At 35.4% G+C, this 27,368-nt stretch overlaps 1 protein-coding gene across 1 annotated transcript in view; it reads left to right on the top strand.

Moving 5' to 3' along the window:
- The window catches only part of LOC114325218 (dorsal-ventral patterning protein Sog), a 399,096-nt gene that overhangs the window by 263,428 nt on the left and 108,300 nt on the right, over positions 1-27,368 (top strand). The window contains exon 3 of the mRNA XM_028273215.2: positions 23,220-23,352. Within this exon, the coding sequence (XP_028129016.2) occupies positions 23,220-23,352 (133 nt within the window). The remainder of the gene's footprint in view (positions 1-23,219; positions 23,353-27,368) is intronic.

The following is a 27,368-nucleotide window of genomic DNA, read 5'->3' as shown; positions in this document are numbered from 1 at the left end:
TGACCCTCCAGCTCCAATTTACATCTTAGTGGATTTGCTGTTATAATACTGCATTTTTTTTGTTAAATTAACATGTTGAATTTTCTGCCGGTTTTAAATTGGTGCAGCAAACGTTGTAATAAATGGTCTTCACTTTAAAGCAGATTAGTATTGCGTCGTCTGCATAGCAGATGATTTTAAATTGTTTTTCTCCCATTTGGTATCGTTTTTTCGTTCTTAACTTTTTATTATTTCATCCATGATCAGGTTAAACAATATCGGGGTCAGTGATCAGAGAATCCTCCTTTATTATCCCATTGCCAGCTTCGAGTGGGTCAGTTAGTTTTTCTTCAGCCAGCTTCAATTTCAAAGTCACCGTTATAATTTTCCTAAAACAGGCCTATATTAATTTTAACATTTTGTGACACGTCTTTATATATTTTACCTACTTGTCTAATAAAATATTTTACAAAAAGTATAAGTAAACTTACTAAGAATTTAGTTTTTCCCGTTTAGTTATCCCCAAGCCTCGTTCGTAACTTATCTAATTAAATTAGGTAACTTGTTTCACTTAAGCTGCTTTATATATTTTTCATAAGAATTTACATAGTTAATGGGCAACTTGAAATAATTAAATGGAAAACAAAGCTCACTTTACGTAAGTTTTTAATTAAGTAGTCGTTCACTAACTATTTACATCGTAATGAAAAGTTTTGTTTTTCAACTTTTAATATTTTTATTCTGAAGACTGCGAACCTACATTAATAAGTTCTTCTCCTTCTTTTTAAAGATTTCTGTAATGTTTTTCATAACAATGTTTATTATATTTAAAAGAAAAAATATTTGAAACTAGTAAAATATCATATTCGTGGTTAGGGTTTTTTTTTCGTGTGGGTACCCAGACTCTTTTACACGAAATTTTAGGCCCTTTATGAACAATTTAGTATAAAAACTGCCATTTTTACAATTTTTGGCTTACCAATGGAAAGCTTACCTAGTATTTGAGGTGAAATTTCAAAACTCAATGTTTTAAAACATAAAAAAAGGTATAAAATGGGAGTTGCTAAAAGTTTTAAAATGAATTTCTTGCTTCGAAAACTGCAAAATAAGGCAAAAGTGTTAATTGTTTATAATTGTAAAAAATCATCCTAAATATTTGTTATTATGCCCGAAGTTTTTTTTTGTAATGGCATGGACTATAATGTCAATCAGCCAGTCACAACATGACTAATATTTCAAGAAAAATAAACATTTAAATACCGTAAAGTCCAGAAAATATCAATAACGAAGAAAAGTTAGTTCAGTTGAGGTGTAATTTAAGTACTGAAATTAAAAAGATGGTACTAAGCTGAGGTAATCTAATTATAATAATTAGCAAGAAACGCATAAGCTCCCAATACTCAACAAGGAGGGATGGAAGAGCTAGAAAACATGAGAGAGGGAGAGATAGAGAGAAAGAAAAAGAAAAGAGAGAGAGTGAGAGAGAGAGAGAAAGAAAAGAGAGAGAGAGAGAGAAAGAGGGAGAGAAGAAAAAAGTAAATTCTCTTATGCTGAGGCCACACTAATGTTAACGTTTTACCATTCATTACCGTATTAATTTATACAACAAAACGCGTAGTCAGTAGAAAACGCGTTTTTTTATCAAATAATTTCAAGATGGAAGTCGAAGCTACCATGCTGTGATATTTTATGAGTGCTAATTATTATTTTATAAATGGATCAAGCAAAAACCAAGAGTCAAAAGAAGATAGTGGATAATTAAAATGCACAGAAAACGATTTCTTTTTTAAATCTTTTACCGTCGCTGGAAAAGATAATGTCTGCACAATTCGACGCCAAGCGTCACCATGAACACCACGTTTTTTGTGTGATTTTGTCGGGGATCCCATAAACAAGGTTATGTTTCAAACACTGTTAAAAATTCGATTATTTTTTCATTATACCACTCCATTTTCGTAAAATAGTATTTCACAAAACAAATTACACTGCTGCACTGCAAGCTAGAACTTATTGCGTAAACAGCGCTAGTGTAGCCAAAGCAACGCGATAAGTGACGGAGTAACTCATTTTGATTTGTCGAAAGAAACCGGCACTTGAGCTATCGCCTGACGTCGTGATTAATACTGGCAATAACAAATTAGCACGCTAAGTCGTGGCTACACCTCTCTTTAATGTCAAATAATGCGATAATTAACGGCATTAGACGTTAGTGTGGCCCCAGCATTAGAGATTCGGATTGTCATTCTCGACAATGATAATATGAACTAATTAAAAAAGACACGTATGTGATCTTAAGATAAGACACCATAAAACATTTTTTTCTCTTTTGGCATTACATATACACAACTGTTACAAAAGAAGATAAATGTAATATTACTATTTTTAAAAATTTTATGATTTGATGTACTCTGTTATTATACTCTATTATTTATACTCTGTACTCTATTATTTATACAAATACAAAATATCTATCCCAATACTCTAGGAAACTTTTTGTAATAATTATTCTTAGTGAAATTACCGGTCCTACCGGTTTCTTAGTCACCGCTAAATTATAATCGATCCATAAACAATGTTAACACACTAACAGATGATCGTCTCCTACGCATGCATCCCAATCTCTTGAATGAATAAAATCCGAAGAAAAATATAAATTATACCTCTAGAACTGACTTCTGATCCAATTGGTCCATTATGTACATCGGCCCAGGTTTTGAATTGGATGGCCATGTTGCCAGATTGTTTGTTTATTTCATATAAGCAATGCAACTAAACTTGTCCATACTGAGCTTAGTAAACATTTGGGTTCGAGATATGTAGTTGCTTGTTTCATGAGTTGTGGTTCTTATTTTCTTTACAATTTTCCTACTTGTTCTGGTTCTTATTTTCTTTACAATTTTCCTACTTGTTCTGGTTAATACGTAGTGAACAAGTCCTGATGCATGTTAAGTTCTTTACTATAATCTTATTGAAATATTTCCTAGATGATTTGACCATAAGGATTCCTACATCTGCAGTATCAGCAGAGTCAGCGAGACCCGAGCCTTTTACACGTTCCCACAAAAATGCGTTTTTATGGTCCAATAATTGTTAAAGTTTACTTCGCCTGGTTTTTTAATTTTCTATTACTTTCAGGTACCTCAACCTCCAGGAAGAATGTACCTGGAAGTACTTTTACCATTTTTTTAGCATTATTATTTATATTTGTTTTTATGGCAATCATTTGATTTTGATACAAGCTAAACAGCGTGTAGAATTCCAAGCTGATTGTCGATTGTACAGAGGTTCTTCTCCTGCTGTTCTTATTCTCGTACTGCCATCAGGTATACCGCACTAGTTTCTAACGTGTCATAATAGTTCATGTTCTAATCATAGTTTCAAAACTAGTCTCATGTTCTAATAATGAATGTTGCTGTCTCCCAAGACCGCTCTTCGACCTTTAGTTTTGCCTTCGCTGAAACCTTTTGCTGCTTAACGAGACCTAGCAATTTTCTTTAAACATTAGATCTCATCAGGACCATTTGTTACATGATCTACCCATGGTTGTTGCAGCCTTCTGAGACACCACATTTAGAAAGCTTCCACACAATTCAAATTTCCACACAATTCACACTTTCGGTAACCAGAGCTCACTTCCGTATATCAATATAAGTCATATGTAGCATTTCAAGACCAAGGGTTAAAGGAACTTCATGACGAAGCAGGTATTTGTCAAATTTAACGAAGGTGTTTATAGTCATTTCTACTCTTATCTTCACCTTGAGACTACGTCTCTGCATTACCGTGCTTTCTTCGCTTAATTCCTAATCCTTTTCCCATGGCAGGAGGAGATTGATTTTTTGCGGTTTCCGAATATCATTACACAACGATACCTTTCCTTCTGCTAATGGGATAGTCGCAACTACAACTCGCAGTAACCCCATAGAATTTTCAATTACAAGACAACTGAAAAGTAGAAAATATCATTTCGACGTCAACTGAATTGAAAATGAAACATATCTATCATTATAACAATAATAAAAGAAAACCATTTCAAACCCTAAAGAGGATCATGAGATCCTAAACACTGTAGTAGTGATCATTTCAAAAAACGTGTTCATCGGGAAGAACCATCTTGCGAACAATTCAGGTGTAAAAAGGTGAATTGTCAAATTACTGTCAATGATGACATAGGGTACCATAGAAAGAAATGGTATTGATGATGGCAAAAATTGTAACTAAATAAAATTCAGACTAAAGAGAGCTATGTCGAAACGTTCTTCAGACAGTAATTGCTGTAAAGAATATCTGTTCGCATTTAGCGAACGAATATTCCATTGAATAATTTTAATACTTTTGTCAGCCATTAAAGTCATGTAAAAATATTACCTATAATATCTTTAATTTTATTTTCTAATTCAATTTCGTAATTTTTAAAATTAGTTTCTACATTTGAGGAAGAATTACAATAGTCATGGATACTCTGTTTGATCAAATTTTTGAGTGAAGCACTGAGCTGGTCTATAAATATATCAAATTCATTACGGGGTTCATGGTTTCCAAATTGAAATACAGATCCCGAACAGAAACTGGTCGGGTATTCCCTACGCACAGGAGGAAAATTAGTTGTATCAGTAGTTTTCCTTTTTTTTGTGGGGGGGGGGGGGTTAGCGATAGGGGGGCTATATGCAGGTGATTATTATTTTTATAAGTAGAGGTGGAATTCGAGGGTTTAGGGGAGGAGCTTTTTAATGGAGGAAAGTATGTGTCACAGTTCATTAAAGGTGCAAATTTATTTTTTTGGACTAAACTGGAATAACATGGATTTTCAATAGCTTTTTCGGCTTCTTTAAATGAAATATTTAAGTTAGCCATAGCTTCTTTAGTTTTTTTTTTGTTTTAAATATTCGGGACATTATTTAAAAACTTACTCGTGGATATTATTTTTACAATAAACGCAAAATGTAATACATTTATCGGGATAATCAGTGTTACCTTCATTACCGCACTTCTTACATCTTTTTTTTTACTTGCATTGAGTCGTTGAATGGCCATAACGAAGACAGTTGAAACATTGCATAACCGGACTAACGTATATTTCAACTGGGCACCTAACTTTGTTGATGTAAATATACTGGGGAATTAATTTACCTTCAAAGCTAATAAAATAACCATTTGTCTAGGAACTCTTTCTAATACACCGTCACTTTGAACTATTCTAGTCATTTTATGAACTTTTTTTATAATATTATTAGATTTAATAGTATTAAGTAGTGCACTTTCGGTTAGACTAGTATCCACACCGCGAACGAGACTTTTTTTCCGTTAAATAATTTGGAAAATATGCAATTACGTTATTTTCCCGAAAAAATCTTCATCCACTAATTTATTTGCAACAGCACCTGCGGCAACATCAACTTGTTTCGCAATTGTTTGAATTTATTCGCAACAGCAACTTCAATAATATGTTTATCATAACTAAATAGCGAAAGTAGTTTTTCTCCAAGTTTCATTGGATGCAAACGACCCATACTCAAATTTATGTGTTGAACAAATATAAAAAACGGACCAGTATAATTTGAACTAAATCGATTAGATGAATTAAATTCCTGACTTTTTTTAATAGCATTTGTTTTATTTGAAGTAGATGTCAAGTTTATGGTATCTTTAGTACTTTTAATAGTATCATTTAAACATTCACTATGAGAATTATTCTGATGTAAATCATTTGTCTGCATAATTATATCGCTCTCATCTGTAAACCCAATATTTTCTACACCAGGATCTGGTGGATCCTTTCCATTTTTGCCCACGGACATCCGGGGCATGAGCGACGTTCAAATATAAGTACATATATAAAAAAAATTTCTACTTACAGTACAGTTGTCAAATAACAAAACTTAAAATATACGGAAAAACAAACAAAATCGGCTAAACACTCTGTAGAATCTCTTGAAACACACTTTAGTACTTCACAATCGATTGGAGTGGAATGAATAAAGACTTTAGAACTAACTAAATCTACAAATTTTCCGGAGGAACTCTTAAATTCGTGTAAACACTTTGAACCTTGGTTTAAACCATGGTTTTTTATTATTTAGCTACAATTTAGTTCATGAATGAAGGGTATACCTGCCGGTCAATTTAATGTTTCCACCCCCCCCCCTTTTTGGTTTTTTTGCTTTTTATTGATTTCAGTATCTACCTATGTATGTATGTGCATGCATAAGTATTATATGTGCGCATATGTACGTAATCTTATTATATTTGGAATATTGTAGCAAACAGTAATTTAATATCTATCGTGGTTGAATGGATCAAGTAATCCAAAGCCAATAAGGAAAGAAAAAAAATAAATTCAGACTGAGGAAAAGAAAATTCTTCTCGTCTTCTTCTTCTTCTGTTATTTTCCTCAGTCTGAATTTTATCTAGATACAATTTTTGCTACCATAAATGACATTTCTTTCTATGGTACGCTATGTCATCGTTGACAATAATTTGACACTCCGCATTCTTACACCTGCATTGTTCGCAAGATGGTTCCTCCCGATGAACACGTTTTTTGAAATCCTCCACACCAATCACCATTTTATCAAAAAAACACAAGGTAAATCGTTATAAGTAATTTTTAAATGTTTGTGTACATGCAATTTGTCACTCGAGCCTAATAGATTTAGGCCTGGATCCCGCATACCAAAAAAAGTTTGTTAATATCAAGCTGAAAATGTGTTAATACCTTAACGGTGTTTAGTCAGACAAACTTTGATATACGGGAACACTGGAACAGGGGAAGTTTTAATTGTGGAACGGGTTACAGGTTTCGAACGTCAGACTACGAAAATGTTCCATGTATTTTGTCGGACAGAACTTCCAACTGATTTGTTATCCTTTCATTAAACTTTCATGCAAAAATCATGCTATTTACCACCAACATAATTCCTGTCATTTGACATGTTCTGCGTGTCGGACTTACTAAAATGCCCAACATATTTGTCGGACAAACATTTTTTCATATATTATATAAAGTTTTTTATTGAATAAACTAAAAAAACAACCTGATAGTTTTCACCATCATAAACGTGTCATGATGGCACGTTCCACAATTAAAATCACGTTTCACAATTAAAACTTCCCCTGTTCCAGTGTTCTCATACATCAAAGTTTGTCCGACTAGACGCCGTTAAGCTATAAACAAATTTTCAGCTTGCTATTAATAAATTTTTTTTGGTACGCGGAATCCAGGGCTAATTCTTCCTCCTTCCTGTGGGTAAGTTGTATTCAGGGCCGCGTTTAGGTCAATTGACGCCCTAGGCAATTCTCTAGTAGCCGCCCTTCAAGCATGTACCATTTTTGCGAAAAAAAAATTGCAAGCAGATTTTTTTATTTAAATAAGAATACATAAAAATTGTCATTCCAGTTCGATCATATTAGATTTCTTTCTTGATTTTTCTTTGGAAAAATCATCTATAATGTCGTCATAATTTATCGCCTTTGTTACGTCACTTTCTATGGAAAACATCGACAAATTGTTAAGAAGTTCTTGTGTCATACTTGATCGGAAATTATTTTCATGAATATTTTAAATTCTTGACATTTTCGAAAATGACCTTTCAGCGGACACGTTGGTTGGCAACTGGAAGGCACAAATAAATGCGCAAAGCAATATCAAAATTAGGGAAAATATCTTTCAATCCACTCTTCTTTAAATATTTAGATATGTCAATTATTGGTGATTGGTGATTTTATTGTGGTATCCAAATGAACCTTTAAGTGAATGCATTCATGTATGAATTATGTAGGTATCTATTAGTGCAGTCAGTGAGGGTATTTGGCTCCGAATTCCATCCTACTGCATCAATTTACTTGATATTTTCAAGCTCAAGAACCAAAGTCTACGCTATATCCTATGGCGCTTTTAACTTAGGGGTGGTTCCCACCCGTTCTCGGGGGTGGAATTTTTTTTATCAAACTTTTTATCAAAACACCGGAAGTTGCCAGAGAACCTAATTCTAAGCAATAACTGTTTTAAAATTTTTTTGAAAACTCAAATACTTTTTGAGTTATTCGTGGTTAAAAATTTGCCATTTTCATTGAAAAATGACACTTTTCGGGACTTTTTTTTGGGAATACCATAAAAATTGTGCATCTAACGAAAAAAACTATCTAAAACATTTTTGTAGTTTATGAAAAATCAAAGAGATTCATTTTTTCATAAATCTTCTAGTTTTAATAAAAAAAAGAGATGGTAGGTAAAAAAAGATTTTTTTTGGTGCATTCTCAAATCGGTGTATTCAACTTAAAATAAAAGAGAAATTGTCGATTTTAGGGGTATAATGCTACGAATACCTTTTGTAGTGCTTGAAAAGACAACGAGGACTGGTAAATGTCGGTTACATTCAAACTAAGCGAGATATGGTGCAAGAAAACTTGTGACTAAAATGTATTTTAAGGAAAAATGAGAAGTATATATTTAACCCCTCGTCTACCAGAATTTAAATGCATCGTTTTTCTCCTAGAATACCTTCTACTATTGTGTTATTTCTATATTCAAAAAGTTGGAAGGGTTTAAAATGAATGGTTTTCTCCATGTAATTCGAAAGTGATAAGAGATACGTAAAAAAATACCTTACAAAAATGTAGGTTTTCTTTTAGATAACAGTTTTATTTTTCTTTCATTACTGTATCTCATTATCATTTTCGAGTTACAGGGAGAAAAAGGAAGATTTAAAAAAAATTTAAAAATGCTCTCTATAATTTGATCTTATTTTTTTCAAAAACCATACATTTTAAACCCGTCCAACTTGTTGAACATAGAAATAACACTATAGTAAGAGGTATTGTAGAAGCAAAACGATGGATTTAAATCTGGTTGATGAGGGGTTAAAATATATATAGTTCGTATTTTATCTTAAAATAAATCGTCGTTTTAAAGGACTTTTCAGGCAGTACTTACAAAAGGATACTGGTAGCATACCTTTAAAATCGACCATTTTTCTGTTATTTTAAGTTGAACACACCGATTTGAACATGCACAAAAAAAGTTTCTTTTCACCTACCATATCTCTTTTTATGTTATCACTAGAAGACTTATGAAGGAACGAATCTCTTGGATTTTTCATAAGCTACAAAAATGTTTTATATAGTTTTTTTCGTTAGATGCATAATTTTTAAGGTATTCGCAAAAAACCGTCCGAAAAGGAGACATTTTTCAATGAAAATGGCTAATTTTCAACCAAAAGGATTCAGTTTAAAAAAAATATAGAACAGTGCGCCCGCCGCCTTTGCGGTGCTGCCGACGGCCCAATAATCCCTAAATTTACGACTTCTGTCCTTTTTGAATGAATAGTGTTAAGAAAATGCAATTTGTTTTCGAGAAATGAATGCCCACTTATATTCCATTGATGGATGTACGATGTACTTAAATGTTATTCGATTTTAATTTTTATGTACAAATATTTTTTGTACAGTATTTTTGCCGCCCTCTCATAATTTGCCGCCCTAGGCAACTGCCTATATTGCCTAATGGATAAAGCAGCCCTGGTTGTATTGTAGGTCAGTTCTGTATTTGACTGATTTTACTCTAGACAACATTTTGAGAACAATGGATACTTCCTTTCATAGTTTTTTTTTTAATTAATTGAACTCACGGGTAAACTCAAGCAATCGGCAACAGAGAATTGGATGTCACTTTGGTATTGTAGCAAAGTGATTTCTCTTACTCTTATTCCATTAATGAAACTCCTCAGAGTTGGGGGCGTATCAGCATCAGCAGGCAGCATCCTCGCAGAGGTGGAGGTCATCAATGTCATTGACCGACAATCGTTTCATAAGCTCTCTGTGATCTACCGACGTTGATTTTTTAGCATGGGCGGACATCACCTAACCTATTTCGCAAGTTTGTAAATATGTTGTGCTGCTCGCGCCAGCCGAAAAAAATCGGTTGTGGCTAAACGCACGATTTGTCGTGGTTGAATAACTAAACATGATTTAAATATGCGCCACTGAGATTTACATAATTTATTCGCCATATTTTGTTTCTCTTTCTTCGACAATAAGAGCAAATGTTCTGTTTAAATTATGTATTTTATTTATTAAACGCTTTTCTTTAGTTCAATCGTTTGTGTCAAAACTTTTGATGTTAATTTAAAATTTAACTGCCTTTTCTTCAATGCAATTGAATGAAAATTTGCAGACATATGCCTTCGCGGGAACAATACACGAATAGTCAATAAAAATCTTTTTTAATGTTTATTAATTGTTTAAATAAAAAAACAATTTTAATGGAAAATGTAATCACTTTTTACTTTAATTGTTTACGTTATACTTCATAAATAAACAATAAAGTTTCAAATTTTTGCCGATTCCGACTACTTTTCATGTTTGTAGATCATATGTTTTATACATATTATATTTTAATAAACAAGATGATAAAGTGTTACGTTTGGCCTGTTCTCTTGTACGGAACGGAAGCATGGACGTTAAAGGCCAGCTCCATTAACAAACTGAAGTCTTTGAAATGTGGTGCCTGCGTCGAATGCTTAGAAATTCATGGACGGACGGAATAATGAGGAAGAATTAACAAGAGTGGGCTTTCAGGATAGAAAAGTTATTAATTATATAAAAATAAGAAGACTGCATACTTGGGGCACATATTACGAGGAGAACGATACACTTTTCAGCAACTGATACTCGAAGGAAATATAGAAGGTAAGAGAGGTCTGGGACGGAAAAATATGTCATGGCTGCTTAATATTCGCCAATGGACAGGAATCCACAGCTATAAAATGCTTCGCAGTGCAGCTAAAAACAGAATTATTTAATCCTGACTATCTAATATCTCACCTGAGAAAAAGACAATATACGTTGGACGCCTACGCAGAAATGCACGGTACCTTAAGAAGAAGAAGAAGAAATTTGATAAGTTTATGCCATTTAAATACTAATATCCCCCTTTGTGGCTCAGTGGTAAGAGTGCCTACTTTTGGATCCAAGGGTTGCGAGTTCAAATCTCAGCTGGTAGGAAATTTTTCAATTATTAAAAATCAATAAGTAATAAAAATATTTTCTATCCTTGTGGAATCCGTAATCATTGGAGGGACAGCAGAAATTCATTTGTAAAGACAATGAATTCGACTTTACTAAATAACAAGACACTTACTCAACACACACACTACACATTACATTATCTGATTGCGAAGTCACTGGGCCATACCAATAGCCATTAGTTGTCGAGGAATTAAGCTAAATAAAAAAAATTAGTCTGTAAAAGTATTTATTCTGTTCCTCTAGATTCATTCACAAACGTTATTTTTGTTGTATTATACAGTCCTTGAAATATTCATCTTAAATTAATATTGTCTTTGATCCCAGTATATATCCCAAATAGCGACAACGTTGCGTCAAAGTGAATCTCCATTACCACTTCAATTCACACTTTCATTCCTCATTCCTTATTCTCATCTCGCTAAAGCAACAGCTAAATAATTCAAACCATCAACTACAGAAGCTGAAGAGACATGCCAGAAAGCGAGTTTGGGGGGCAATCCCGGTCATAACAAAACACAAACCGAAATTACCTACTGAATATTTCATCTGTTGGTCTGAAGATAGTTCGTGCTGGTCGTTTTTGTGCTGGAATTCTATTTTTATCTCGGATTTGGAGGATTTGATGTGCGAATTACATTTCTTTTAGCAATTTCTGGTGGCTTTTGTAACGATAATTCAGATAAACTTGGAAATCTGAACGAAACATGAACAAATTATATAATATTTTGTTGGACAATAATAAATTACCAGCACAAGAACTTAACATTGAACACATTCTGGCTGTACTTATTACTGAATTAAAAGTAAAGGAATATTGTTTTTGAAATAACAGTACCCACAATAATTGGATAGTGAACAATACTCCAAGTCTTTTATTTTCTTCTTCGTCTTGACTTGCTTTACAACTCGGGGTGAGTCTTTACTGCATCCACAATAGCCCTTCAGCTTGTATGATCTTGCGCTTCCATTTCTTACTGTTGTACTCCAATGCTTGTAACGGGTAGTTCTTTCAAGACGACAGACCCAGTAAAAGTTAAAAATAAAGTAAATCTATTAAAGATAATTATATACAGTTTAAAGCAAATCACTACTGCATGCCACTACTTTGGCGTCCGCCTAGGCATAGTCCCACCTCACATACGGTGCATATTTTGCCAAGCCAGCTAATTCTAGTTCAATACGCTAGCAGCAGCTGTTGAGCCAAGGTTAGTTTAATACGCTAGCCACGACTGATTTTCTCATTCTCCTAGCTCGCCTTAAATATGCTCTCGATGCCCTCTCCTTCGGTTTTCCCCAGCGGTGCTATGCGCCAACGCTGACGCTCCTCCGGTCGTCTTTGGTAGAGCAGCTCATCGCTTGTCGTGGCATCACATCGTTACCCCCCTTCTCTTTGGAAAACAAAAAAAATGTAGCATACATTTTTTTTGTGCCGTGTTTGTAGCACGGCTTGGACTCATCAACGGTGTGGTCTTGGTTGGTTCTTCCGTACTTCGTAAGAAGATGCTTTCCTCTGTACTCTGTATATCTTGGGCGTAGTCTCCTCATATCCATTGGGACAGTGTGCCAAGGCTTTTCTACAGCAAATGGTCACATTCTTCCTGCTGGCTGCATCTGCGACGGTTTACTATTAAGGCATGTACTTTCTGTCGGTGTTCTTTTCGCAAACTGGTCTAGGATGATTGTCAAGAAGATGTTTCTTTCTGTAGATCTTGCTCGTGGTCCCCTCAAATCCATTGGGACAGTTTACCAAGGTTTTTCTACAGAAGATGGTCACATTTTTCTTGCTGGTTTCATCGTTGACGATTCCATCAACAATGTCGTCTTTTTCGTTGATTCGTAAATTGGTCTCGGATGACTGCCTAGAAGGTGTTTCCTTCTGTAGATCTTGGGCGTGATCCCCTCAACTTCATTGGGACAGTGTGCCAAGGCTTTTCTACAGCAGATGGTCGCATCCTTCCTGCTCGTTGCATCGGCGACGTTTATTTTAGGATCATTCTCGGTTCGGTTGCTAGGATCATTCTCTTGCTACCACTACTCCTTCGATTTCCCCCAGCGGCGCTATGCGCCAACACGGATCTCCTCCGATCGTCTCTGTTAAAACAGCTCATCGCTTGTCGTGGCATCACATCGTTACATGCTAAATAAATCGGCTTCAAAATCATACTTCCATCTTTTTCTAAGAGGGCCTACTGATCTTCTACCATCTTGTCGCTCAAAAAACACTGTCTTTAACACTCTGTCTACTCTGTAATACCCCAATGAGGAGCACTATTCTGATAAAATAATCTTCCTATAAGTTCAAGCAAACGGAGACCAAATTATCAGTAGTAATTGCACAAGAGCTCTAAAATTATTGAATTTTTCCTTAGTGACACTTTGACAGTTTTAATTTCACGAGCTGAAGGCGAGTGAAATTATGTCAAAGTGTCACGGGGGGAAAATTCTATATTAATTTTAGAGATCGAGTGCAATTTGTTGCGATTATTTCATGAATAAAACTGTTCAAAACCAAAATTTTATTGTAATTTATTTATGTAAGTAAAAAATTAGTACAATTAAACAGACAGTTGTTATAAATATTTTACGGTTGGAAGTCATCACTTTTATAATTTTTAAAACATTAATTGTCATTAATGTCACTGAATGTATTTTTTCATAGCAACGAAGGGCATCTGACGTAATATACTTGACGACGGGAAGTTATCAAAAATTATCAGTCTAATTTAGATTTCTGTAGCTTTCTATTGGTCAAAATCTCCTATGAATGAAATTATCTATCTATACGAGGATTGTTATAGCTGTCGCCGCTTTCCTTCTTTCAACCAACGTTTCCAGTCGTTTCTGTTCTGCCATTCTCCTTCTTTAAGGTCTCGTCTTTCCATGACCTCGTCCACTTCATCCCTCCATGATCTTCGGGGTCTACCTCTTCTTCTCTTTCCTATTGGGCTCCAATCCGAAATCTTTGATATTCACCTTCGATGTGCTCTTCTCACATGTCCATACCAAATTAAACGTTTTTCTTCGATGTAGCTGAGGATGTCTTGTTCTACTGCCATTCTTCGTTTTATCTCCTCATTTCTAATGCGATCTATTATTGTCACTCTGCAGCTTCTTCTCATGAACTCCATTTCAGTTGCTGTAATTTTGGACCTGTTTCGTTTGTTTATTACCTAATTCTCTGCTCCATAGATCATTATACTACGTACCAAGTTGTTATATATTCTCTTCTTTGTATTTCTGGTAATCTGTCTCTCCCAAAGTACCCCGTTCATTTGTTTAATACATGTTCCTGTATGTGCTAATCTGCTGGTTATCTCTTGCTCGGTGGTTCCATTCTTTGAGAGTATGAATCCTATGTATTTGAATTCTTCAGTGCCGTTAATTTCCCTATCTCATCGTTCATCTTTAAGTTTATCACTGGCTTTTGTTTTGTTGGTAAGTATTCGGTCTTTTCTAGGTTTATTTCGAGTCCATTTTTTGTGTATTCCTCTTCTAATTTTCATAGCATATAAGACATATCTTCATCTTGAGCTGTTACCACTTAGTCATCTGCAAAACTTAATGTGTACAAGAAGCTGTCCCGGATGTGTATTCCCATCCCGTTACATTTCCCTTTCCATGGTTTTAATATTTATTCTAGGAATATCTTGAACAGTGTCTGAGATGTAGAGCATCCCTGCAATAAGCCTTTTGTGGTCTTAAATCCTTTGAAGTATTTATTGCCGGTTTTAACTCTTATCCTGTTGTTGTAAAGGTTTTTTGCGGCAAATTGTAGCAAATTTTTAAAAGGTGGGCCCATATACAGCCCACCTAGGGTATATATTTTAATTATTTATTTATTTATTTATATTATTAACTATTTTATCTATATTTTTATTTATTTATATTTATTTATAAGTCAATTTTATTTATACTTTTTTATCTGTTTATTCATTTTATTTATATCAAATTTTAATAATTTTAAATTTATTAAAAATGGAGAATCCGATGTAGGGGCGACTCTCGGGAACTGAACCAAACGGACCTCAAGGATCAACCTGGTATACGGATATTGCAGGTGAATGTGGGCAGGGCTCGAAGAGCACATGACCTTGTCAACGCAAAAGCCTGCATGCTAGAATCTGACCTGCTCATCGTCCCCGAACCGAACAAAAAGATAACCTCGGAAGGTGGATGGGTACAAGACAACGGAAAAAATGTGGCGGTGCTCATTAGAAATAGGGATCTAGGAGTGCGGGGTATTGTCAGGGGCGGAAATCATATCTTCATTAAACTGAGGGACTTCAGCCTTCTGGCATGCTACGTATCTCCGAACATCCCTATGCAGAGATACCAAAGCATCGTAGACGAAATAATGAGTGTCGCTACAAACGAAAAAGACGTGATCGTTGCCGGGGACATCAACGCGAAGTCAAGGTTGTGGGGTTCCCCCATAAATGATAAAAAGAGGGAACTCTGGAATGAATGGATAGCCCAGGCTGGCCTCCAAGTTCTGAACAATAACAAACCAACTTTTGTGAGAGGGGCCAGCCAGACACACATCGATGTAACATTAGCAAGTGAAGGGCTATCCCGCAGAATACACGACTGGGATGTCCTCGACGACCAGCTGTTTACCCACCACCGATACATTAGTTACGAAATTAAGGTGAAGGGGGAAATAAGACGGTCGATAGGACACACTGACATCTATTTTAACAAAACCATGTACCTATCGGAGGTCAGAAAGATCAACGAGGAAGAGATTTCTGACCTTGGCCAACTAAAAAGAGCACTAAAAGATGCAGCAAAGTTGGCCACCGTGAAGAAAAAGAATGATAAAAAATCCCCCTATTGGTGGACGGATGAGATTGAAGGTCTACGGGAGAGATGCCTCAGAGCTCGCAGGAATTATACGAGAAGCCAGGGCAGCCTCGAGCTCAAAGAAATATACAAGGAATTAAAGAAAGAATTAAATAAAAAATAAAACAGGAAAAAAGGAAAAGTGGCAGGCCCTTATAAAAGCGTTGGACGAAGATGTATGGGGCGATGCCTACAAGATAACCATGAAGGCCCTGAAAATAATCGCCCCATATAAATTGGATGAGGACCAGCGGATGGAATCGGCTAAACTCCTCTTCCCAGCCAAAGACATCCAGAATTTTATAAAAATATTTCCAAATATGGTGGAGGAGTTTACAGAAGAGGAAATAAAAACCGCTGGCCAAGAGATGAAGACAGGGAAAGCTCCCGGTCCTGACGGGCTGCCACCAGAGGCAATCAAGATAGTAGCAACGGAGAAACCAGGTTTGACCAGAAGAATATGCAACGACCTACTGCAGAAACAAGAGTTTCCCAAAGACCTAAAGGAAGCGAACCTAGTTCTGCTCCTAAAACCTGGGAAACCCCCCGATTCGGCATCCTCTTATCGGCCAATATGCCTCCTAGACTGCCTTGGTAAGTTCTATGAGGCGCTTATCAAGAAGAGGCTGGAGGGCGTGTTGGAAGATGAGAGAGTGCTATCAAACCAGCAATATGGATTTAGAAAAGGCCGATCGGCAGTCGATGCCGCGGCCTGGATAAGGGACACGACTAGAGTAAGCAAAAAAAAGTGGGTGGTCCTTGTTCTGTTGGACATTAAAAACGCTTTCAACTCGGCAAACTGGGGCCTCATTATAGACAGAATAGTCGAGAGTGGGGCTCCGGAGTATGTGTCCAACATAATAAAAGACTACCTATCTGAAAGAACCGTATGTATATCCAAGAAAAAGAAGATGAAAATGACCGCGGGTGTACCCCAGGGGTCAGTCCTGGGACCCTCACTATGGAATATATTATATAACGGGGTACTAGAAGTAAACACGGAGAGAGGAGTAAGGGCGATTGCATACGCGGACGACCTGGCCTTACTAGTCGAAAATGATTGGGGCATAATAGAAAAAGTAAACGGAGCAATAAAAAGAACCGCGGAATGGATAGAAGAAAATGATCTAAAACTAGCAGTAGAGAAAACGGAAGCGATAATCTTGAGGGGACCGAGATATAGAGAAAATATATTATTCCAGTACAAAGACTCTGTAATAAGACCCCAGAAAACAGTATATACTTAGGAATAACTTTTGATGACAAAATGAAATTCGGACCACACATAGAAGAGGCATGTCGGAAGGCGGAAGAAAGGACCTCCACACTAAACAAATTAATGCCAAATATAGGGGGTCCTGAATCACAAAAACGAGTAGTAATGTTACAATCAATCATGTCCATCTTACTATACGGGGCCCCAGTGTGGCACGAGGTTCTAGAGATGGCCAAATACAGAGACATGCTTCTTAGAGCACAGAGGAAACCTCTGATCAGGGTGTGCAGCGCGTACAGAACCGTTTCAACCATTGCCTTACAAGTGGTGGCTGGGTCTGTGCCGGTGCACATCCTGGCCAGAGAAAGGGTCCGAATGCATCAGAGGGGCAACGGGGCAATTGGTTCAGGGACACAAGAAAGAAAGAGGAGCTTGGAGATGTGGCAGAGGGAATGGGCAACTGAAGTCGGAAAGGCTGCCTGGACGAGATGTCTGATTCCGGATGTAGTGAAGTGGTGCGAGTGCCGACATCGTCGCGTCAACTACTACTTCACACAGTTCTTGACGGGACATGGATCGTTCAGGAACTACACCTTCCGTATAAGGAAAACGGTGGATGATATATGTCCTGAATGTGGGGTGGTGGATGACGCGCGGCATGTCGTATTCGTGTGCCCTGCATATCGTGCGGGGCGAACTGAGCTGCAGCTGGATCTGGGGTCTCCTCTAGGTGAGCCACAAGAGCTCATGGATAGAATTATCGGAAGCAAGAGGGACTTCGACTTGTTCATTGCTTTTGTCACAAAAACCATAAAGCACAAAGAAGAAAAAGAGAGACGACTACAGGCGGGATGACCCATATTACATATCATATTATTTATTTACAAAAAAAAAATCGTTTGTGTTGTGGTTGGTAGTCAGCGGGGGGAGGACCCTATACACCCTAACCACGCTGACTGCCTATTTAATTGTATCTATTTTACTTTTTAGCTGATTTTATCTGTTATTTATTATTTTATCGGATTTTATTAATTAATCTATTTAATTTTATTTTTAACTCTTACCGTTCTTTTATTTTCACTTTCTACTTTTTTCTGTTCATGTTCTCTATCTTTTCTTTCTATTCTATGTTTCTCTTTCTTTTATTTTCTCTTTTTCTCCCTCATCTCTTTTATTCTTGTTTCTTTTTCTTATGTTATATTTGTTCGTATCGTTGTGAGGCAGTCAGTGGGGAAGCACCTTTTACATCCGACCTACACAGACTGTCCCATCTTAATATCAGAGTGAGTGACTGAATGGGTGGATGAGAAGGCGTGCATAGATGAAAGCATGAATGATTGGAGTTGCTCGTAACTGTCAACTGGCATTCTTTGGTTGGTTCCATCTTGGTTTGGGTGGCGTCCTGGCTGCCCCACTACCCCGCGGGCGGCGACCCGTCTGGTGCGGCGCGCGGGGGCGGGGGGCGACCAGGCGGCCGGCTAATCCGTGGAATACATGCTGGGAGTGCCGGAGGGGAGCTATGAGTAAGGTCGACGGGTCAGATATGCTCGCTAAGAGCGGTTCCGGACCCGCCGGCTGGAGAAAGAGGAGGTGGGTTTAGTCGGTAGGCGGCCCGGCAAGATAGAGATAGGACGGGCTGAATCCGACACACCTGGGACACCTTCCCAGACGGTCTTAAGAAGATTCCCACCTCCCAAAAAAAAAAAAAAAGTTCTACCTAATGTCGCGTTGACTTACAGATCTTCAGAAACACATTGAGCATGGTAATGTTTTTAATTGCGTTAACTATGCACGAGAGCACGAGTCTCCCCTTATCATTCGATGTTTTCATTGATCAGTATATAGTTCCAATTGCTCTTCAAAACTATTGTACTGAAATGTTGGTTATGTAAAAATGATATATTTAAAAATTTAATCCACAAACCAAAAAAAAATAGATTTGATCTATTTATCTGGAGATAGGCATATTCTTCATTTTATCTAGGGTGTCCCAAAAGTAGCGGAACGGTCGAATATTTCTCGAAATAAACATCGTATCAACAAACTGAAAAATACTTATTCAATAATTTTTTAAAATCTATCGAATGACATCAAATACGATTCCCCACTCCACCCCCTAGAGGTGGGGCGGGGAGTAACTTTTAAATCTTAAATAGAAACCCCCAGTTCTTATTTTAGATTTGGATTCCTTACGTAAAAATAAGGAACTTTTATTCGAGACATTTTTTGAGCTGTGGGTAGATGGCGCTATAATCGGAAAAAACCATTTATACCATAGGTAAATTATAGAAACAGTCTTAATATCTAGAGAAATACACTTTCAAATGAAAAACCAAAAAATACCTGTTTAATACTCTTGAAAAATCTATCGAATTACACTGAACACGACCCCCCACTTTACACCCTGGAGGTGGGGTGGTAACCCTAAAATATTAAAAAGCAATCTTTTTCCAATTATAGCGCCATCTATCAATAATTCTAAAAAATGTTTCGAATAAATGTTGCTTAATTTTTTATGGCGAATCCAAATCTGCAATAAAAAAAATGGAGGTTGTTATTTAATATTTTAAAGTTACCCTCCAATCCACCTCAAGCAGGTAGGGTGGACGGTCACGTTTGGTGTTATTTGATAGGTTTCTGAAAAATATTAAACATGTGTTTTTGGGTTTTTCATTTGAAAGTGAATTTCTCGAGATATTAGACCGTTTCTATAATTTTCCTATGGTATCACGATAAATCGTTTTTTCCGATTATAGCGCCATCTGTCCACAATTCGAAAAAATGTCTCGAACAAAAGTTGCTTCTTACTTTTACAGAAGGAATGCAAATCTGCGACAAAAATTGGGGGTTTCTGTTTAAGATTTTAAAGTTACCCCCCATCCCACTTCCAGGGGGTGGAGTGGGGGATCTTGTTTGGTGTCATTTGATAGATTTTTAAAAATTGTTGAGAACGTGTTTTTCAGTTTTTCGATACGATGTTTAGTTCGCGAAATATTCGACCGTTCCACTACTTTTGGGACACGCTGTATATGTACACACATCAAAATAATCTAAGGGACAAAAACAAACTGCGAGATTACAGAAGGACTTTAAATAATTTATTTCAAATATTTTAAAAAAAATAAGTTATAAACAAGTGTCCCGAATATAAAATAAACATTTTTTCTTAGAATTATCGCAAAAGCTCTTAAAAATATTAAGAGAGAACTCCATAACTCATAAAATGCTAACATAAAAAAATAAAAAAGTAATTTGTTGCCCCTCAACTCCCAACAAAGTAGTCTTTACGTTAATATAGTGTATGACCTCCACGGTTGTTGATTACTACCCTACATCTGTTAGGCTAACTCATGATTAGATGGTCAGTGTCTTTCTGCAGTATTCTGCTCCACTCCATTGAAAGGCCCTCAAAGAGTTGCTGTCTTGCATTGAACGCAACATTTTGTTGTAAAATGCATCTGTCAATATGTCCCATACATGCTCAATGGAATTGGGTTTAAATCTGGCGATTGTGCAGGTCTTGATAAAACCATAATTTCATTATCTTCGAGGAATGTTTGCAAGACCCTGGCAGTATGTGGACGAGCATTGTCGTACATTAATTGAAATTGGGAACCAGCTTGTTATGCAAAGGGTACAACAATAGGTTTGAGAATAATATCGCGGTAGTCTGTTGCATTTGGAAACCGTTCCAGACAAATGAGACTGCTTCTTCCACCAAGAATGATGCCACCCCATACCATTATATTGCCGCTTTGCTCTCTATGAACCTCTTGCACGGCGACCAATCGTTCAGCATTGCCAGATCATTTCCAAATTCTTGTCCGACTCGTATCTGGTGCAAATCCAAATCGGGACTTACCTGTGAACAAAGTAGAGGACCACTCACGTCTAACCCAATTTGCGTGTTCTGGTGCCCACTGAAGTCGATGAGCGCGATTTCCTCTGGATAACACACGCACTCTCACATTTCTACGAGCATCTAAACCTACTTCATGCAGTTTATTTCTAATAGTTTGCCAACTTAAAAACACCTCATGGGTGTCTTTTAGCCTCATTTGTAATTGTGATGCAGTTATAGTGAGATCTCGCAAAGCCTGCAAACTAAGAAAATGGTCTTCAATGTGGTTGGTTATCCTTGTACGTTCAGCAACGTCACCAGTTTCATGAAACCTTAACCACAAACAATTAATGACATTACTATTCGAGTGGAGAGCCTCAGCAACGTTTCTTTGACTTCTGCCAGATCTAAACGTCCCGATAGCACGCCACTCCATTTCGCGATTTAAATGATAGGCCAGGGTAATAAGACTAAAATATACCCTGTTCGTGACACTTCAGCAGCCAGGGTACTGAAGCGTTTTTTCGACAGATAATACCTATAGGAACAAATTCTAACTATTTCCTGCGTAGGATCTGGCGGCCATTTTTATTTATAAATAATTAACTGTCAAAAAATGGCAATTTCCATTTTTTTTCAAATCAACGGAAAACAGTGAAACTTATGATTTTTTAGTACAAATATCTTCGAGATTATGGAAAAAACTTTAAAATGACGTATTACAAAGTTTGATATACTCATCTATAGTTAATATAATTGCTAAAAAAGGTCGGAATTGCAAAAAAAATATTTTCTCAATAACTGTTGTAAAAATTAGTGTACAGCTTTGAAGTTTTTGTCAAATGAGGGTTCTTTGGTGCTTAATATGTGATAAAAATTTCAAAGCGATTCATTCAATTGTTTAAATTTTATTCAAATTGTTTATCCCAGAGAGCATTTTTTTTGCAATAACATAAGTCAGAAAAAAATGACCTTAGAACCATTCCACAGGTGTCAAATGAAAGAGCATGAGCTACATTTTCAACATGGTTTAAAAAAGTGAATAAAAAAATACATTTATTAGTAATAAATAATTATGCAAAAGTATCGTCAATTTTTCTTTATAAACTTTTTGAATAACTTTTTCCAACAAAATTAACTTTTTTACCCTGCTTTAAGTGCACAACTACCAAGTAATGTTATCTATGTATATCACAATTGATAAAAAATTGTAATAAATATGTATAATTTCTTGTATAATAAAATAAAAAGTTTATAAGAAAAGATTTACGATACTTTTGCATCATTATTTATTACTAATAAATGTATTTTTTATTTCCTTTTTTTAAACCAAGTTGAAAATATCGCTCATGGTCTTTCAATTGACACCTGTGGAATAGCTCTAACGTCATTTTATTCTGACTTATGTTATTGCAAAAAAAATGCTTTCTGGGATAAACAATTTGAATAAAATTTAAACAATTGAATAAATCGCTTTGAAATTTTTATCACATATTAAGCACCAAAGAACCCTTCTTTGACAAAAATTTCAAAGCTGTACACTAATTTTTACAACAGTTATTGCGAAAATAATTTTTTTGCAATTCCGACCTTTTTTCGCAATTATTTTATCAATAAATGAGTATATCAAACTTTTGAATACGTCATTTTAAAGCATTTTCCATAATCTCGAAGATATTTGTACTAAAAAAACCATACGTTTCTCTGTTTTTCAATTGACTGGAAAAAAAATGAAAACTGACATTTTTTGACACTTAATTGTTTATAAATAAAAATGGCCGCCAGATCCTACGCAGGAAATAGTTACAATTTGCTCTTATAATAGGTATTACCTGTCGAAAAAACGCTTCAGTACCCTGGCTGTTCAAGTGTCATGGAAAAAACCTTATTACCCTGGACTATGATGTCTTCATTATTGGCAATTGCAGAACTAAATCAAAATCAAATACCAATAAAGAATTATTACTTCTTATCTTGTAGACAAAAACGCATACTAAGTTTTGTTTTATTTTTTTTATAGCCATTCTTGTCAGCATTACCGTCCAAGTTGGTACAATAATCGAGAAAACAACAAAAAAAATTAAAATGATAAATTAATTTTTGTATTTGCAGCTAAAATTGATTTAAAGCTGTAGATTATTTTGATGTGTGTAGGTAATTGTATTTTACAGAAATCTTTTGATACGTGGTGGCAACACTGTCCATCGTAATTTTCTTTCTATTAAACTGCAGTTGAATCATTCACGAGCTGCACTAAAAACCTTACAAAAACAACGACAAAAAACTGAAATTACATGATGAATTTTTTATTTTCAGTTCCAAAGAAAGCGAAGGATAGTAGCGAGGGTTCAATGTAGGAACATCAAAAACGAATGTCCTGAGCCGACATGCGAAGATCCTGTTTTATTGCCGGAGAGGTGCTGTAAAATATGTCCTGGTGATAATAAAAGTAAGTCTATATTTTTACGTTCGGTTACGAAACAAAATTAATTATGAATATAGTAAATACCATTAGATGCACCTTGACCTTCGACTGATGTTTGTACGAGAAATACGCAACAAAAAAGTATCTGTTCTTAAAAATATGGAGCATATACTAACCAGTATAGAATTTTATAACCAATTAATTATCGAAAATCTGATAATATAGTCGCAACATAGGGTGTCCCGTGGGCAGTTTTAGGTCGCCGCAATTTAATGGTGGTATTATAGGTTTTTTGGGTCGCTGAATCCAATGGAAGTGGTCTGGAAGCCCACCTGTGGTGCGTTTAATTGTTATTAACAAATTATGGTAAAATTAGGTGTTTTTCAGGAATTATTAGAAGCCCTGTTAATAAATTGATAGTGTTAAGGTCTTCTCTGGTGTATTTTTGGTCGCTGAATCGAATGCGACTAGTCGCGATTACTCAAAATGTGTTCTTATTCTGTTAATAACAAAATAATTGTTTATTCGCCGAAAAGCTCGAAATGCGCTATCTACAGCAAGTTTGTAGTCTTTTTCATAATACTTTTATATTTATATTTATATTTAAATTTGACATACACGTAGCTTGCATGTCAAACAAAACAAGTGATATTGTGCCGATGTCTGCTTTTACCCTGGGGGTGAGTTTCACCCCTTTTCGGCGGTGAAAAAAGAAACTTTTAAAATAAGTCCGGAAGTGGATAAACTTATTAATTCTAAGCAACTTTTGTTCTATACCGTTTTTTCACTAAGTTAATACTTTTCGAGTTATTTTTGTTTTTTTGTTGAAAAATCAACATATTCACTCGCAAATAACTCTAAAATTATTGACTTGGTGAAAAAACTGTATAGAACAAAAGTTGCTTAGAATTTGTCAGTTTATCCAATTCCGGACTTATTTTAAAGGTTTCTTCCCCCCCCCCCCGGAACGGGAAACTCACCCCCATGGTACAAGCACAGCACAATATAACTTTTTGTAACATCGTTTTGTTTGTCATGTTAGCTACGTGCATGCCAAATTTCATGTCATTCCGGATGTTTTTTTTATTTAGAGCAAAAACCGTGAGTAAACGTACTATAAACCATTATTTTTGCAATAATTTATTAATAACAAAGTCGGAATGTGGTTTAAGCTATCACGACTAGTGACAATCGATTTAGCTTATACAAATACTATGAAAAAGACTAGGTACAAACTTGCTGTAGTTAACGCATTTTGAGCTTTTCGGCGAATAAACAATTATTTTGTTATTAACAGAATAAGAACACATTTTGAGTAATCGCGACTAGTCGCATTCGATTCAGCGACCAAAAATACACCAGAGAAGACCTTAACACTATCAATTTATTTACAGGGCTTCTAATAATTCCTGAAAAACACTTAATTTTACCATAATTTGTTAATATCAATTAAACGCACCACATCTGGGCTTCCAGAACACTTCCATTGGATTCAGCGACCCAAAAAACTTATAACACCACCATCAAATTGCGGCGACCTAAAAGTGCCCACGGAAGAAAAAGTTTACAATTCTATAGCTTATAAAAAAGTGAAAAAATGGTGTATGTAATGTATGAAGTCTGTAGACCCAGTAGAAGCAGAGTTGTAGCTAATGAAATGTAGGTTCTTCTTCGTCAAATTCCAAATCGAATATTTCAAAGTGAAATAACCAACAAACGGAGCACTATTTGGAGAAAACTCATTACAAATTTTTTAAAGTGTTTAAAAAAAGGTTTATTTTTGTTTTTTTTTAAGAACTTATAACATTAAAAGTGAGTTACGCTCAAAATGTTGTTGGTCCCTTTTATTTTTTGGTAAAATGAATCGAGAAAATCACCCCCTAATTAGCATCTCAAATAAATTTAATCTTATTTTAATTTACTTTCTTATTTCTTATTTTAATTTACTTTTCTTATAATGTATTCTTATGTATGATCTATAAGTTTCATCGGTTCAGAGTGCTTATATTTGAAAAGGATTTAGTTAAAATGGCTTGAACGAGTATGATGAAACTTACAGATCATATTAAAGAATACATAGGAAAAATAAATTATGAAGCAGTAACGATTAAATTTATTTGGGAGGCTAATTAGGGGTTAATTTTCGCGATTTTTTAACAAAAAATAAAAGGGACCAACAATATTTTGAGCGTAACTCGCTTACTTTTAATGATTTTTCTTCATCGAAAAAACGGTTTTCGCCCCACGCTTTTCTTTAACGAATGTGTTAGATTTTTTCAATTTTTAACGAATGTGTGAGATTTTTGTATATTTAAACTAACAGTTTTTTTCGAATAATCCTTCGAGTTTGATTTTCTTTATTTTTTGCTTTTTAATTGATTTTTCTATAATTTTTTAATTTTAGTCACTCGTAACTAAAGAAAAGCGTTTCTTAAATACTTTTTTCATATTTTTTTTTACTTTTTAGTCTTAATACAACATTTTTCAAACATTAAAATATATCGTCAATTTTAATAAAATATAATATGTATAAAACATATGATCTGCAAACATGAAAAGTAGTCGGAATCGGCAAAAAATTTGAAACTTTATTGTTTATTTATGAAGCATAACGTAAACAATTAAAGTAAAAAGTGAAATTATGTATAGTTCATATAATTAGCTACAATCTTTAAAAGTTTCAAGTTTCTTCATTGTGAAAAACAAGAGAATTTAAGCATTTTCCATTAAACTCGTTTTTTTTATTTAAACAATTTTTTTTTCGTTTATTGTGTCTCAACAACAAGGATATTAACACTGGGCCAATTTTGTTACATAAGCTATAACATTCGATTATTGTTTACGATAGAGAGAAAATACCTAAAAAAAGAAACATTAAATTTTATAGTACAGATTTGTTTCACGCAGAAAGTCAAGTACATTCTGAACATGCGAAATGAATTTCGACTCAATTCAAGCTTTCTGCTTAACCCAGGTATAAACATACCAAAAGGCACCGCCAGGAAAACATTCCACTTTGCGGTTCAGAGAGCCCATATGAAACGAGTCTTTGTACTCTATGCAGAGTATGGCATTAACAAAATAAGAAAATCTACGGTTTCGTTTTGATTAAAATCTGTCTTCCTCCATCCCCCGATAGTACTATTTCTAGGTCTACCTGTTGTCAAGAAGGCTCTAAGGAAGACAGATTTTTACCATTCCGACCGTAGATTGTCGATATAAATTAAAATAATTTATATCGCAGTATGGATAGAACGCCCTCTAACGGGGAATAAGCGAAATGAATTTCGACTCAATTCAAGCTTTCTGCTTAACCCAGGTATAGAGCCTCCTTGACAACAGGTAGACCTAGAAATAGTACTATCGGGGGATGGAGGAAGACAGATTTTAATCAAAACGAAACCGTAGATTTTCTTATTTTGTTAATGCCATACTCTGCATAGAGTACAAAGATTCGTTTCATATGGGCTCTCTGAACCGCAAAGTGGAATGTTTTCCCGGCGGTGCCTTTTGGTATGTTTATACCTGGGTTAAGCAGAAAGCTTGAAATGAGTCGAAATTCATTTCGCTTATTCCCCGTTAGAGGGCGTTCTATCCATACTGCGATATAAATTATTTTAATTTATATCGACAATCTACGGTCGGAATGGTAAAAATCTGTCTTCCTTAGAGCCTCCTTGACAACAGGTAGACCTAGAAATAGTACTATCGGGGGATGGAGGAAGACAGATTTTAATCAAAACGAAACCGTAGATTTTCTTATTTTGCATTCTGAACATGTTTCAAGTCACTGAGAATCACATTAGTAAGACCCTGTATCGAGTATTTTTTTTGTTCTTGTTCCAACGCGGTGCACTGAGTGCGAATATGCTGAACGGTTAGCGATTCACTGCACTTTTCACAAACACTTGATGTCTCTGAAGCCATGAGGTGTCCATGTGTCAACCGTGTGTGACCAATAATTCTCAACCTGCGAATGATTAACTTGTCTCTTCTGCTTAAGTTAGGTAGCTGAAATGTTTCGACAGTAGGTTGTATTC

This window comes from Diabrotica virgifera, chromosome 2 (assembly GCF_917563875.1).
Source record: "Diabrotica virgifera virgifera chromosome 2, PGI_DIABVI_V3a".
NCBI classification, from domain to species: domain Eukaryota; kingdom Metazoa; phylum Arthropoda; class Insecta; order Coleoptera; family Chrysomelidae; genus Diabrotica; species Diabrotica virgifera.
Note: the sequence above shows the minus strand (reverse complement) of the source record. Positions and strands in the feature narration are given on the sequence as shown.